Source organism: Dama dama, chromosome 19 (assembly GCF_033118175.1).
Source record: "Dama dama isolate Ldn47 chromosome 19, ASM3311817v1, whole genome shotgun sequence".
In the NCBI taxonomy this organism is placed as follows: domain Eukaryota; kingdom Metazoa; phylum Chordata; class Mammalia; order Artiodactyla; family Cervidae; genus Dama; species Dama dama.
Window position 1 is genome coordinate 35,987,429 of NC_083699.1, and position 15,654 is coordinate 36,003,082.

Sequence of the window (15,654 nt, forward strand, 5' to 3'; positions counted from 1 at the left end):
ATCTAGTGTGCTGCTGCCACTGACAAAACTAGTGAAATAATGAGGACCTTAAGGTAGGTGTAATGGAAATAAAATACTAACAATATTTTCTAAAACCACTGGTTTGTTAATATAGTTTTGGTAGCTGTACATCAAGAATGACAGCATAAAAGGGGCCGGTGAAATAATTAAGGGGTTGAAAGAGATGAGGTCAGACTAAAAACATTATAATTCTTTATTCTGAACATAGAAAAGCATATGAAAATGATTGATGTTCCAAACATCATTTATGGATTGATGAACACAAATTTACTTGATAAATATTAATATACTTGACTTGAAGTTACCGAAAACTTAGAAGCACTAATTCAAAAAATAAAAGGGTTCCTTCTGTCCTTCCACAGCAAGTGCTCAATTGATGGAAAACAGTTATCCTAAAAATTACATTCAAGGCTGAATTCAAACCTATAAAGTTATTTAAAGCATAAATGTTTTCTGTTAAGGAAACATTGGATGGTTTGTAATATAGTATCTTAGAGCAAGAAGCAATCTTAGAAAATATTTAATGTAACTTTTTCAATTTATGAAGAAACTAAATCCAGAGAGATGGAGTCATTTGCTCAAGGTTGCACAGAAAGTGAGAAAGCAGGGGCAAAAGCTCAGATTTTCACAATCTAGGAGCCTTTTATCTTGAGGCTTATAGCATATATTTTTAGTTTATGCATGTAGTGTAGTATTAAAGTTTAACCCTCAAAATTATGTGATAGGTACTATTACTGTATACATTTTTAGGTTGAGGAAATTAAGACAGAGTTTGAGAGTATAGATAAACTGCCCAGGCAAGGTCTTATGTGCAGTGGCAGAGCCAATGTGGACTCTACCTCTCCTGACAAAGCTGTGCCCTTAAGTAATACCTCACTTTCCGTACCCCTTCCATAGCTGCATGACCTTGAATAGGTTACCTAACCTCTCTGGGCTATGTGGTGTTGGGAGAACAGACCCACCAACAGATCATTTTAAATGTGAGAAATGCAAAATTGAAGTAACATTGGCTGCTAAGGAAATTTGCAAGAGTACAGAAAGATAGATTGTGGACATACTTGAATGACAATGTGTAAATATAAAGTTTGGCCTTGACCATTTGGCATTCATTGTTAGACTAGTAAAAGGAGTTGATGAGATATTTTAGGAAGATTACTATATGGTTTAGAGAGTACAAGAGTGGAGACCAGGAGAAGATTGTGAGGTATGAAATGATTCGGACCGTGAGGAAGGATAGTGGCAATGGAAAACAAAAGGAAGGGACAGATGTGAGAGATGCTATGAAAGAAGGCTCAGTTGAACTTAATAGTTAGTTAGATATAGATGCAGAGAAAAGTTGATAATTGTTCATTAAAAGAATTGTAGATGTTAAACTGGAGAGCTTCTATAGATTAAAGATTTCTTGTATATCTCATGATGCTTAATGGATTATTCTGCATGTAGCTGATTTAATAAATGGCCTGTTGATTGTTCACTTGTCCTACTTCCTCATATTTGTGAAAAGAAAATGTATATGAAAGCTCTTTGAAATATACAGTCTAGAGTTCATTATGTGCCAGGTACTTTTCTAGGCATTATAGGAACTAAATTAAAGAACAAGATAGGCCCTGCCTTCAAAGATCTCACAGTCTAGTAATCCTTAACTAGTATTTTAGTTTCTAGCTTTATTCTATTTTAGAGCTTTATTCTAGCTTTATAATATTCAAATATTCACCATACGTAAATATGAGCATTTGTGCTAAATCCTGTAATTCTCAATGCTGCTAATGGGATGAAGATTGCTTCTTACTTCAAGCTATACATGTCCTTTTGTGCATAATGCGGAGATATACATATAGTATGTAAACAGATACACAATATATCTGTGGTATTAAAAATTTCGTTGGAGGGGGCTATTATGAAAAAAAAAAGTCTAAAATATCTCCTTGGTGGTAGTGAGAGGATGATAATTTTTTTTAACAGGTCCAGAAACAGAGCTAAATATACTGCAGTTACAGTTACAAGGAACTTTTAAAGGGAAGAGGTCCCTTTTCTTTAGCCAACTAGTTAAAAACTCAAACTTTTGATAATTAAGATTTTTTCCATGTATTTTACATGTAGGTATATGTTGTTGGAGGCTATGATGGGCAAAACAGACTTAGCAGCGTAGAATGTTATGATTCCTTTTCAAATCGATGGACTGAAGTTGCTCCCCTTAAGGAAGCAGTAAGTTCTCCTGCCGTGACCAGCTGTGTAGGCAAATTATTTGTGATTGGTGGAGGACCTGATGATAATACTTGTTCTGATAAGGTAAGCCATGTTTTCTTACAGAAATAACCACTGATATACACAAGAAGAGAAATAAAAATGGCCTAACAAGTAGGTAGTTTGGTCCCTTAGTGTGAAGGGCCTTTTAAAAATTGTCTGGTACTTTGGGAGAAAAACATTTGAGTTTCAGGTAACTAAAATGAAATCATAATATATCTAACATTTTTCTGTTAAAAGTATGCTTTGATCTTTTTGAGATGAGACTATTCTCAAATTTGAGATCTTGTACTAAATAAACCATTTTAAAACCTTTTACTAGTATGGTTTACAGAATAAAAAAATTATTTGTTCAGAATATAGTTGTAAGTGAACTAGCAAAGGGTGAGACAGTAACCAATTATGCTGCTTTCAAATGGGTCATTTTCTGTGTACTTTGAAAATATTCTTTAGAACAAAGATAAGGGAAGAAAACCTCTCTAAACATAGGATGGCTCAAAGCTGCTGCAGTTCATTAAATTCCTGGGACGATAGAACATGTGCCATACTGACAGCTCTGAAAATACCGTTTATTCTGGAGACAAGTATCTAATGCCTGATTCATTTAACAATAGTTTACTAAATTTTGTCAATCAATAAATTTTTTCTCAAATTTTAATATGTCAAATGTTACATATTTAGAATTCATTAATTCAGAACTTGTGATAACTCAAAGTATAGTAAATTGAGGTTTGCTTGTATTCTTTTGAAGAAAGGACTCCCTAAATATGTAAAGAAATTGTATTCAAACTGAGGCATACTTATCCTCTGTAACAGAATTTTTTAAAATCTAGACTGTTAATTTTAATGGGAACAAAGCAAATCTGGTAGCCATTCATCCGAGAAACAATCTGTGTGTGTTTGTCACTCTGTTCTGCTTGATAATTCAGATATTTCATTCTCAAGCCAGCCTCCCTTAATTCTATGAGTTAATGGAATTTTATTTTAATCACGTTTTTGTATATTGGCAAAATTTTATTAAGTAAATTTGCATTCTTGTTGAGAAATTTTAATTAAATATTTCTGTATATTATTAGGTTCAATCCTATGATCCAGAAACCAATTCTTGGCTACTTCGTGCAGCTATTCCTATTGCCAAAAGGTGTATAACAGCCGTATCCTTAAACAACCTGATATATGTTGCTGGTGGACTGACCAAGGCAATATACTGTTATGATCCAGTTGAAGATTACTGGATGCATGTACAGAATACATTCAGCCGACAGGTAATAGCATAAAATGGGCCAAAAGAAAAATCAGTGTAGGAGAGACCGAGTACAGTACGAGTATGAATATATAGTAACTTCAGACTGTATTTCATGTACACTTGGATTATTTCACAGTTCTTTGAAAGTTCCACATAATAGCATATGGTGTACTTGTTTTGAACTCCTTCCAAGGAATGGATTATTGAAATAACTTTTTACTGTCCCGTGGTAAAGTAGGTATTGTACTTGGTCTGTTGGGTTTTTTTCCCTCTTGACCTTTATCAGACTCCTACTCCAGTTCTTATCCGTTTCTCTTGTACATTTCAAAAGAGAAGAAATGCTCCCAAACTGGTTTCTTTGCTTCTGCGTTAGAAACTAGGTAACATGTTTTTTTGTTACAAAGAAAATTATTATACTTGGTTCTCTTTCATTCACACTGCATTTGTACTTGTACTCTGCCTCTACCCCCACCCCAAAAAGGCCTTCCCTTGGCCTTTTAGTTCATACTTCTCCCCTCCTTTCTTCCACCATCAAAACGTTTGTTGGTCCTGATGCTGGAAATCTGGCTCAACCCATACCACTTTTGAGGTGTTGTACCCACAAAGGTTGTTACTAATAATTTTCTGAGTCTCATTCATGTTCTCTTGGGTTTTTTCACCCAACCCCTAAATGTGGGTATTGCCTGAGCCTCTTTTCCTTGCCTTTTTCCCAGTTTATACTCCATTCCTGCTCAGTACTGATGACTTCAAATCTTATCCTCCATTAAAGCCTCTTTCCTGTACTCCAGACTCAAATTTCCAGCTGCCTATTTGATATGTTCTAAGACTTCAAACACAGACTGGTTCCAGATAGGAAAAGGAGTACGTCAAGGCTGTATATTATCACTCTGCTTATTTAACTTATATGCAGAGTACATCATGAGAAATGCTGGGCTGGAAGAAGCACAAGCTGGAATCAAGATTGCCGGGAGAAATATCAATAACCTCAGATATGCGGATGACACCACCCTTATGGCAGAAAGTGAAGAGGAACTAAAAACGCTCTTAATGAAAGTGAAAGAGGAGAGTGAAAAAGTTGGCTTAAAGCTCACATGATCATTGCATCCGGTCCCATCACTTCATGGGAAATAGATGGGGAAACAATGGAAACAGTGTCAGACTTTACTTTTTTGGGCTCCAAAACTACAGATGGTGATTGCAGCCATGAAATTATAAGACGCTTACTCCTTGGAAGGAAAGTTATGACCAACCTAGACAGCATATTAAAAAGCAGAGACATTACTTTGCCAACAAAGGTCCATCTAGTCAAGACTATGGTTTTTTCCAGTGGTCATGTATGGATGTGAGAGTTGGACTGTGAAGAAAGCTGAGCACCGAAAAATTTATGCTTTTGAACTGTGGTGTTGGAGAAGACTCTTGAGAGTCCCTTAGACTGCAAGGAGATCCAACCAGTCCATCCTAAAGGAGATCAGTTCTGGGTGTTCATTGGAAGGACTGATGCCGAAGCTGAAACTCCAGTATTTTGGCCACCTCATGTGAAGAGTTGACTCATTGGAAAAGATCCTGATGCTGGGAGGGATTGGGGGCAGGAGGAGAAGGGGACGACAGAGGATGAGATGGCTGGATGGCATCACTGACTCGATGGAGTTGAGTTTGAGTAAACTCCGGGAGTTAGTGATGGACAGGGAGGCCTGGCATGCTGCAATTCATGGGGTCGCAAAGAGTCAGACACGACGGAGCGACTGAACTGAACTGAACTGCACTGAACACTCCAAACAGAATTCACCTTCTTCCCCAAGCTTACTTTTTCTGTTTCAAACAACCTAGTGAATGGAAAAACTCTGTTTCTCTCTTATTCACAACACTTCTGACACCAGATATGTGAGTTTATTCCCACACCAATCAACTCTCCATCTCCAACTGGTGTCTTACAGTTCAATTCAGATCTGACACAACCTGAAGTTAGCTTCAGATTTTAAGGACTCAGTCCCATAAGACTGCCACTGCTGCAGATGCTAGTCACAAATCTCAGGTTGTCACCAGTACTTCTGATCAATCAATAAATTGAAATAAAAAAACCTATAAATCAAGGTTTTCACAGTCCCCGCCACAAGTTCAGTAATTTTCTCAGGAAAACATTTATATTTACAGGTTATTACAAAGGACATAGATGAACAGCCAGGTAAAGAGGTACCCACAGTCAGGTCTGGAAGGATCCCAAGCACAGAACTTTCTGTCCTCATGGATTTGTGGTGCTCCATCCTCCTAGCACATGGATGTGTTTACCAACCTAGAAGCTCTCCACATCCTAACTTTGGGGGTTTTATGGAGGCTTTATCGTCTATACATGATCAATTATAAATCAATGTCTAGCCCTTCTCCCCTCTCCAGAGAAGGGAGGGTTGGGGAGAAACCCTTTTCAAGCTGCTAATGATGGCTTGATCTCTCTGTTAACCACCCCTCATCTAGGAGTCCACCAAGTGTCACTTTGTTAAAACAAAAAACACTCTCATCAACTAGAACATTCCAGGGGATTTAGGAGCTACATCAGGAACTGGGGGCAGAGACCAAACTTAATTTTTAAAACTTTTCTTACTTTCTCTTAAATTGAATCAACCCATCGTATCAGCTCTGTGTTCTTGAGCTTCTGCCATTTTCTGTTCGTGTTGTTCCTGCTTTTGTTCAGGTTCTCATCAGCTCTTACCTACACTAAAACAGTATTTTCTAATTACAGTTTCTTTCTCTAATGTCTTGCTTTTCTAACACACTTTACCACTAGTATCTGTTGCTTGCATTTGCTATCCAGATGGTATGTGTTCTTGCCTTCATTCATTCTGTCCGCTTAGCCTTTAATGCCTTTTCTACCTTCTCTACTTGTCTTTCAAGGACCACTTCATACTTAAAACAAGCTGAGATTGCCCTGTTCAGAATTAATGTCTTTTCTTTCTGATCTGTCACTATACTTAACCTTTATTAGTAAATATTTATTGAATAAGTAAACAAATAGTGAAGTAACAGAGGGTCCTAATGTTAAGACAATTTTATATACAAAGTAAGATATATAGACTGTAAGGATAATGACTAGGGTTTGGGTATAACACCATTTTTCTGAAGTTGTTGACATTGAAGTATGGTCTCCAGTTAGTAAGGTATTCAGAGTAACATTGCCTCAGTTGATGAAAGGGACATAATAGGATCTTCAGCTTCATGGTACAAAGGGAACATAGTCTTCTGTCCCTCTTATCTATCACATTTAAGTAAAATGAACTGCAATTGTCTAGTTCATTGTCCTCCTACAAGAGACAGGTGAGAATGTGCCCTGCCACAGAAGAACCCTTGTTATGGTCACATTCAGCTGTATGACAGGTGTTTACACTTAGCTTCTAAATTTTTTAACCAAAGTTGTTTTTTATTGGTTTATTACAGTGACTATTTTTCAGTATAGTGCATTTTCACTAAGAGCTGCTATTCACTGAGAAGTTGACTGTACTATACAAAACAATAGCAGAGGTTAGGAAGATAATTGCCAGCATCTAGCATAACACAGGGCATATAAAGAATATATATATTTTTAATTGGAGGCTAATTACTTTACAATATTGTGGTGGTTTTTGCCATACATTCACATGAATCAGCCATGGGTGTACATGTGTTCCCCATCCTGAACCTCCCTCCCACCTCCCTCCCCATCCCATCCCTCTGGGTCATCCTAGTGCACCAGCCCTGAGCACCCTGTATCATGCATAGAACCTGGATTGGCAATCTATTTCACATATGATAATATACTAAAGAATATGTCTTTAAATGATTGCGATAAAATTAAGGAAAAACAAGAGGACATATATGGCACATTTTCCTTAATTAGACAGTGCCTGATATTGACTTCAGAAATTTCAAGGAACATTTAGATCAGAAGTATATTAAATCTATATTGAAGTCTTAAGTCTAGTATGTCAAATCTCTTGAAACAAAAAATACTGAGATTTCTGGTATTATCTTTTTCCCCTGGGCCATTCTTAAAACCAGTACTTCTAAATGTATCTATGTATGTATTATTGATAGACAATTTTTGAACCATCTGTGAGTCTGCCTACCCTTTTAATACTAATCAAATGAAAAATGATAAATCAACTATTTCATGAAATCTGCCAATTTCATGGTAGAAAGCTATTTGAGTCAAAGTTATAGTTTTAAAGTGCTTAGAATATTGAATGACCAAAAAAGAGCTGAAAAAATGAACTCTTTTTGTGCGGTCATAATGGACCCAGCATTTTTCCCTGCTGTACCTCGCTATTTTCATGCCTTTTGACATTGCATAATTCCTAAAAGCCACAACTTGATATTATAAACATATTTTGCTTTTTAATTTTCATCAGGAACATATTTTTTTAATTGTGAAATTTTTTTACTGGCTGACGAAGTATTTTTTTAGCCTTCTTCAGTGGACTAGGTATTTAAAAATGTCGTTAAAGTTTAGAATAATAAATGAAAAGAAATCTGATTCTTTTTCTTTATTGTTGGCATTTTAATGGTTAAGCATTATTTTAAAATAAAGAGAAGTATGTTTTACAATATTAAAATTGTGTTTCATTTAAGTCATGAAAAATAACATTTAAAACTTCATGTGCTAAGTTATTTTTATTACTAGCTGCCATTACTCTTGAGACTATCATAGAGTGAAATAAACTACTATGCAAGTCATTTCCTGATAAAAGTGAATACCACTTTTGAAGATTGCTTGTTTAAATTAATTGAGCACTATTTAAGAAATGATGTTAATAACAATATCCTATAATTTTATAGTTTAAGAATCATCATCCAAATGACTCTAAAGTTCAGTAGTGCAAGCCAGCTTGTACTTGAAAACTAAGGATATCGTTTTTTGTGGTATTTAGAACTTTCAGAATTTAAAGAATGAGCTCATTGTGCTTTAGATGAAAAGTGTTACAGTTTGGCACATCATTGATACAATTCATAGGTGGTATTCTACATAAAAGTTTGTCATTCACTAGTAATAATGGGCCAAGTCATTCTGGGTGTATATAAACTCTAATGTAGGCATTTTTAAGTACTCACTTATTCTTCTAGACCCCAAAATACTATCCTCTATTATATAAATCCACCGAGATTTAATTTTTTCTACAAGAGTGAAATTTATATATAGCAAATCTGATCAAGTAAAAATGTTTTTTGTACTCATTGGTAGAACCTATCCATTGTTGGTTATGTAGAAGCAGGATAATAATATGCAATAACTGTCTGAATTAATGTGAAATTTAAATAGAAGAATAATTGACCTGCAGCATAAACATATTTATGCAATAATGAGACAGTTTTAGTGTAATTTCTTTCTTTAAAGAATCACTCATCCTTGCAAAATATATACTATGATAGATAAGAGTAAATTTAGCTAAGAATATCATTGTATAGAAAGTTAACTATAAAATGTTATTTGGGGAGTTTCTGTACCCCAACCAAGGCACCTAGTAACAGTGCTTTCTTAATCTGGTTATAACTCTCTCATTCATTCATTCAACTTGAGGGTAGTCCCATATAACTAATAATGTTCCTATCCCTTGATCATGTAATAGACACTTTTTATAGTAAAGGGCTGTCCTATAATATAGGAGAAGCAACTCTTCAAGGATATTTTTGTTGAACTACCATTAAGTTAACTAAAACCCTTTTCTCGGCCACAACCCCCGGTTTACTGCCCATACCTTGATCCCAGTTACTGAGATGTATTCTGTTTTAAGGCTGCACCCATGCACTTTTATCTAGTTTTCACACAGAGCAGGAGTTGGGCAAAAGGGAGCTTATTTCTCGTCTCCCTTTTGACTGTGTCAGAGCATGTCTAATTTTACTTTTCCGTTTGCTGCCAAAGTCCTGAAGGTCAACAGTTAATTTTTTTTTTTTTTTAATTTGGTTCAACAGGAAAACTGTGGTATGTCTGTATGTAATGGTAAAATATACATCCTGGGTGGAAGACGGGAAAATGGAGAAGCTACAGACACTATTCTCTGTTATGATCCTGCCACAAGTATCATCACAGGGGTAGCTGCGATGCCCAGGCCAGTGTCCTATCACGGCTGTGTGACTATTCACAGATACAATGAGAAATGTTTCAAGCTCTGACGCCAGCGTACCTCACCCAGAAAGCCACAGCAATCCAAGATGACAGGTTTTAAAAACTCCAGAGTGGGAACTTGGTTTATCTCCTTATGCCATATGCACAAAAAGACAAAAATAATAATTGTCGTGCCTTTCTCCCCCAAATACCAATCTTTTAAACTGTAATAAAGCCTTTTCTGTAATTGGGGAAAAAAAATTTTTGTTTTGAAGGTAATAGTGGTCTTTGCTTGGGCTCTGAGAGTGTACCTTTGTATTTGTTTAAAAAAAAAAAAAGCCTATGTGGCGTAGGAAATAATGCTTGCCTGCATACCGTTTAGGAATTGGTGAATGGTCTCTTCATTTATGTATGTTTATCTGCAAGACTGTTTATTCCTTATTTTGTCACATAAGTGTGTATGTGTGTGTATATATATGTAGAAAATTGCATGACAAGTTTTCATTTAGGTCAAAGCATATACTGCTTAGAATCATTCTAAGGAGGGAAAAACAGTTTTAAAAATCTTTTTCACTAAAAAATACATCCAAATTGATTAACTTTATTATGGGTTTTTTTTCTGTAATTGATAAAAACAGTAATGGCAATGATCTGAGTATCAGAAAATACTAAGTTATTGTGACTTCATTCTTAGAATTGCTTTCTTATATTAAAGATATTTTGGGGAGAAGAAACAAAAGCAAGTCCCCCTAAAATGGGGATTAAAATTACAGATTAATTCCTAAGAAAAAGTTATCTTAAGACTCTTGAAGGAAAAATGACCCACTGTGGCTCTCAAAAGTATTTATGTATCATCTCTAAATCCTCTAAGGGAAGCGCCTTTTCTTAAACCTGGCAGAAGAGCTGAAATCTACTTTGCAATATTATCTTGTAAAAACAGGGACAGATTTTCTCCCTAGCCCAGTAGGGTTTGACCTCATTGGAATGGTGCTTTGGGTGAGGACCTCTTCCTGGTTATCCTGTTTTCGTGTGAACAGCTAAAAATCCTGGGAGTCTCTACTGTTAAGCTGCCCTTAAAGGATAAAGCAGGGACCACCTATCTCAGTGGGTCCATATTTCTTTTAAAGTTAACTATCTGAAGAAACTAACAATAGTAGTAGCAGTTTTCTAAGATAAATCTTCATTTGGTACCCATTGTGTGAAATATTGAACAACATTCTCATGCTTCTCTACATCAAATTGCCTTTGTCTAGATGTTTCAACTCCAGTTTATAAAGCTTACTAGTTTTCAGAGAAGAGTGTGAAATTTTTTTTTCTAAGGCAAATGGGATGGCAGGAACTACAGCATAAGTGATTATTGTTATTCCTGGGTAGACAGATACAATTTACAGTATTTTAGGGATGTTCCAGGTAGCCTGCTCTATTTCAACTTCCCAGGCATTATTGTTGTCTCACATCTTAATTATATATTCCTTGCCATAGGAGAAATGATGCAAATATGTAATTATAGTGTCACCAGATTTTTGTTAAAACCAAAGTAGTAATCAAAAAACCTAACATTGACAAACTTACTCTTTTTTTCCCATTTTAGAATGATACAGAGATTTCAAATACACTATACAATATCAACTTTAATGCCGAGCTGGATTGTGAATTCCGAGGAAAATTCTAAAAAACTTAGCAAATTTTAGGGAATTTTTATTTTTCAAATCATAATTTGAAATGATATGTACCTTTTTGTGATAATTATCAAAGCAATTCAGAAGCCAGTTTTCTACTATTTTAGTTGAAAGACAATAGTAGATACAATTGGGATACTTATTTTAATTTTAGAGTAAGCATCTACTTCTGCATCATACCCTTTGTAGATTATGGAACCTATTTAGTTCAGAAATACTTTGTGGTGTGTAAGATAATGTATGAGAAAAGTGTTGGTAAATGCTGAGGACTATACAAATGATACTTGTTATTTTCATGTGTATTTTGTAAGGCTATGCCCATCCATAAATACAGACACTTTTTACAGAAAAGCCTTTCTCAGTATAACCTGTATTTTAGTACTTTTGTAAGTATTAACTATTTACTTGTATTTTGTTATATGTTTATTTTTAATATTCATGTGTTTATTACAGTAAATTTGACATGAAATCCTATAAAACAATTTGTTTGAACATGGACCTTATGCCAATTTTTTTTATTTTTTCTCTACATAATTTACAACTACATAAGTAGGTCACCAAGAACTTAGCTTGAATCTTATGAAATTAACAATTTTTAAAATTACCCAATTGATACTTTAATTTCCTTTCACTTCCTTTACTGATTTTTTATAAATAATGAGGTCAGCATTGATACAATAATGAAGAATTTTAGGGTATAATTAGTATATCAAAAGGGATTTATCAACAGAATTGGTGTCAGATTATATTCATACTGTCATCACATAGCTGACATTTTCTTTTGGTTTGTGATGCTCATGTAAGCCTTTGGGTTAGTATATATGTATATACGTAGATAGATAGTATGCTGAATCTACACACATATACAAAAACCAAGAATTTTAGCAGTTTCTGGTTTCTGATCAGAGAAACAAACATAAAGTAAAAATTAGTTGATCTTACTAAATTCAATTCGAGAAGTTCTGGTTTTTGGTTTTTTTTTTTTTTTAATTTGGGCATCTCTAGAGTGCTCTTTTACATACGAAAATATATGATGAATACTAGTATGATGATGCATACACAGTCAGAATCTATATAATGCATACAATTTACAAGATCAGGAAACAAACTGGAGGGAGATACAAGTTTGGTAAACATAGCCATCGATACCTCAGTGGGAAGGGAATTCAAAAGTAGGTTTTGTGGATCAAGAGAAATGTACTTTTTTTTTTTTTCATGAACTTGAATCATTTTTCATGTGGTTCCTATATGTGAGTGAGCTATAACGTGGTCTGATTTTTACAACAGAAAGACCTTCCTCTTCTGCTCTAATCTTCCCACTGACTTTACTGCACAGGTATGAAATGGTAGCCTATTGGGTCTTCAGTAACCTTTATTTTCCCTAGATGACTGAAACATTTACTCCATTTAAACCAGGTGTTTAAAAAAATGATGTAAATACTCAGGGTATTAACTTGTCATTTTTGCCTAATTGGAATGTTTAAAGTGCCATATCTAAGTAACTTTCAGTTCATAATTCTAGAGTAAATTCAGTTTGGTAAAAGAGCTTCACACGTGGTGGTAATTAAACATTCATTTTTTTATATTTAGATGAAAATGTTTGTGGACTGATACATTTTCTCTTAGTGAATATGAATTGTTTATGTATCTCTACTGTCATACCCTTTTTGAAACTCAGGAAAGACAAAGGTTCAATTATACTACTTTTGTCAGTATACAAACCAGGTGTGTTTTTTTTCCTGTTGTCTGGATATGGCAATAGATTTTTTAAAAAGAAATGCTGTGAGAACCCATACATGAAAAGAGAGGGTTGAATTGTTTGTGTGTGCCTTTTGTTTCTTGAGATTTATACATGGAAAGGACATCATCTACTCCAGACTATATTTTCAAAGAGAAGAAATTGCTATTTATGTGGTGCCAAGTGATAAAATAATGTCTCTTAAAGGCTTCCTGTGGACTGCCTTTATTTTCCTAAGCTCAAGACACCAGTTAACCTCAACATAATTTTGGCCTTTATTAGAATTTCTGTGCATTATATTGAAAGCTAGGTTTACATCACCTCACCCCATTATTCCTTTTAGTTAAATAAATTCACCATACCAAGAAACCAGAATGGGGCAATTTGGCCTTTAAGGCAACAGGTTTGACTAGCTAGCTATACTTATTGTCACATCTAATGCTAGGTATCAGAAACCACTTGAGCCGAAAGTGTGAACTGATAATTCCAGAGACATTGTCAACATACTTCATACTTTTTTTTAAATGTTTTTTATGGATGTTTTACATTTGTGTGATTGCCTTAGATATTAAATTTACTTAGTGCTAAAGATCATCATTAAAAATCTTTTTAAATAGCAGTAGTTGTAACTTATTTTATATATTGTTCCAAAGAAAAGAATTTGTTTTAATGTTTTCAAAATAACTGCATCTGTATTTGCTTATGTGCCTTAAGTTCTCTAGTTCTGTTTCAACTTTGTTTTTAATCTAAAGTTTACCTTAGATAAGTTCCATACTTATTTCCTGTAAATTGCTCTTAAAATGTTTAATGAGCATCAGCTATGTGGTTGCTTGGCAGGAAGGAAAATGTTAAGAAAGTGGTTGGGTGTTTGGAGTTTTACTATGTTTGGGGAGGTTTTTTGTTTGATGCCAAGCTGCTTTTTAAGACAGTAAGAAAAAATCTCTCGAGTAAATCCTTGAAAACATCATTTGCAGTGTCTACATCCAGTGTCAAAAAAGTAAATCTACTTATTTTTGCTCCATTCTTATGTACTATTTTTTGTTTTTTCCTCTACAGACTCTTTCATTTATCCAAGTTCTTAATCTTTCCTGCTCCAATACCCACCCCATGGTTTCTTTATTTAAATATTGTTGAAAGTCTCTGGAGCTATCTAAGACAACACAATTATAGAGTTGAACAAAAGCGTAAAGTGCTTTACAGCTTGTACAGACCTGTGGCAGCCAGGTGTCATTTGCTTTCAGATGCTCCAGTCTTCACAGTGAAAAAGCGCTCCGTGTTTCTTTGTTTTCAGTTCAGTTGCGGCACACTAATACTTTCATGTCTCGTCTAAAATATACTTCATGCATAGTTTTTCTTTAATTTTTAAAAAGTTGTATCTAATTAAAAAATGTCTTTTAACCATTATTACTTGACTACAGTTGTATTAAATTTTATTTACCAAAAACTCGTTGTTATGTCTTAAATATATTCAAGGGGTCATTTGAAAAAGGAGTGGGGGAAATTACAAGTTAATATATGTATTTATTGGTATGTCCACAAAGTAACTAGAAGGCCAAACAAAAGAGTGAAAACTGTATGTGAGGAAATCGTGGCTTTTTTTATGATTTTTTAAATTTTTAATTATGAAAGTGATCCATCACATTTGCACTGTAGTGTTATTTCGATTTGGCTCTCAAAAATACCCCTATAGTAATATCAAGAGTAGAGAACTTAAATTTTATTCCAGGTATTGAAGAGAGGGTACATTGTTCACTAAAGAGGCAATGTCTGATTTTACATTAGCAAAAGTAAAATCTTGAGAAGATGCATTACAGAAGCACAAGCAGTGCTTAACTTGTTACACTTAGTTTTTAAATTGTGCCATGAAAATAAAATGGCAAGTTAGTGTGTGTCTTCCCCTGGATGAGGGCATGCCAACTCACTGCAGTATTCTTGCCTGGAAAATCCCCAGGAGGAGGAGCCTGGTGGGCTACTGTCCATGGGGTTGCAAAGAGTCAGCACGGCACAGTGTCTTAAATGATAAATGTCAAAGCTGTGTTCATTTCACTCATTTCCTCTGCACCCACACCTAGAAAGTGGATAGTGCTCTGCCATAAAGCCATTTAACCTGAGCCATACTTACCTTGTTCTAGGAGATGCAGTCATAATACTTTACAGGCTTCTGGAATAAAAATGTATGTTGAGGGAACAGTTCTGGCACAGAAGAGAATGTAAAAGTTGGTTCCTTTTCTGTGCATTTTGTTTTTAGAACAGAAAACGCAGTATGCAGTCAGGGAAGGAGTTGAAAAAAATCATTCGCTTGTATTTGGAAAATCAAGGACAATGGGTAAACCATAGAAGCCTTTTGTAATTTAAATTTTCTCTTTAAAAAATAACCTGTGCTCTTAACAGAATGAGAAGGGGAGATGGGCTAAAACTGCCTCTGCCTTTCAGCTATTTATTAACTGCTCAGTCACTCAGTCGTGTCCGACTCTTGGCGACCCCATGAACCACAGCACGCCAGGCCTCCCTGTCCATCGCCAACTCCTGGAGTTTACCCAAACTCAAGTCTATTGAGTCGGTCATGCCATCCAACCATCTCATCCTCTGTCGTCCCCTTCTCCTCCCACCCTCAATCCTTCCCAGCATCAATGTCTTTTCAAATGAGTCAGCTCTTCGC

At 35.0% G+C, this 15,654-nt stretch overlaps 1 protein-coding gene across 5 annotated transcripts in view; it reads left to right on the forward strand.

Annotated features, from left to right (window-relative positions):
* KLHL24 (kelch like family member 24) overlaps positions 1–14,439 on the forward strand; it is a 38,166-nt gene extending 23,727 nt beyond the window's left edge. For 4 of the 5 annotated variants that reach the window (XM_061166674.1, XM_061166677.1, XM_061166676.1 and 1 more), the window contains 3 exons: positions 2,122–2,310; positions 3,342–3,530; positions 9,446–14,439. In XM_061166674.1, the coding sequence (XP_061022657.1) occupies positions 2,122–2,310; positions 3,342–3,530; positions 9,446–9,646 (579 nt within the window). In that variant the 3' untranslated portion in view covers positions 9,647–14,439. Of the gene's footprint in view, positions 1–2,121; positions 2,311–3,341; positions 3,531–4,421; positions 8,080–9,445 lie in introns of those variants that run through there. The other variant, XM_061166678.1, reaches the window with a different exon arrangement.
* Positions 14,440–15,654: the final 1,215 nt, after the last annotated feature.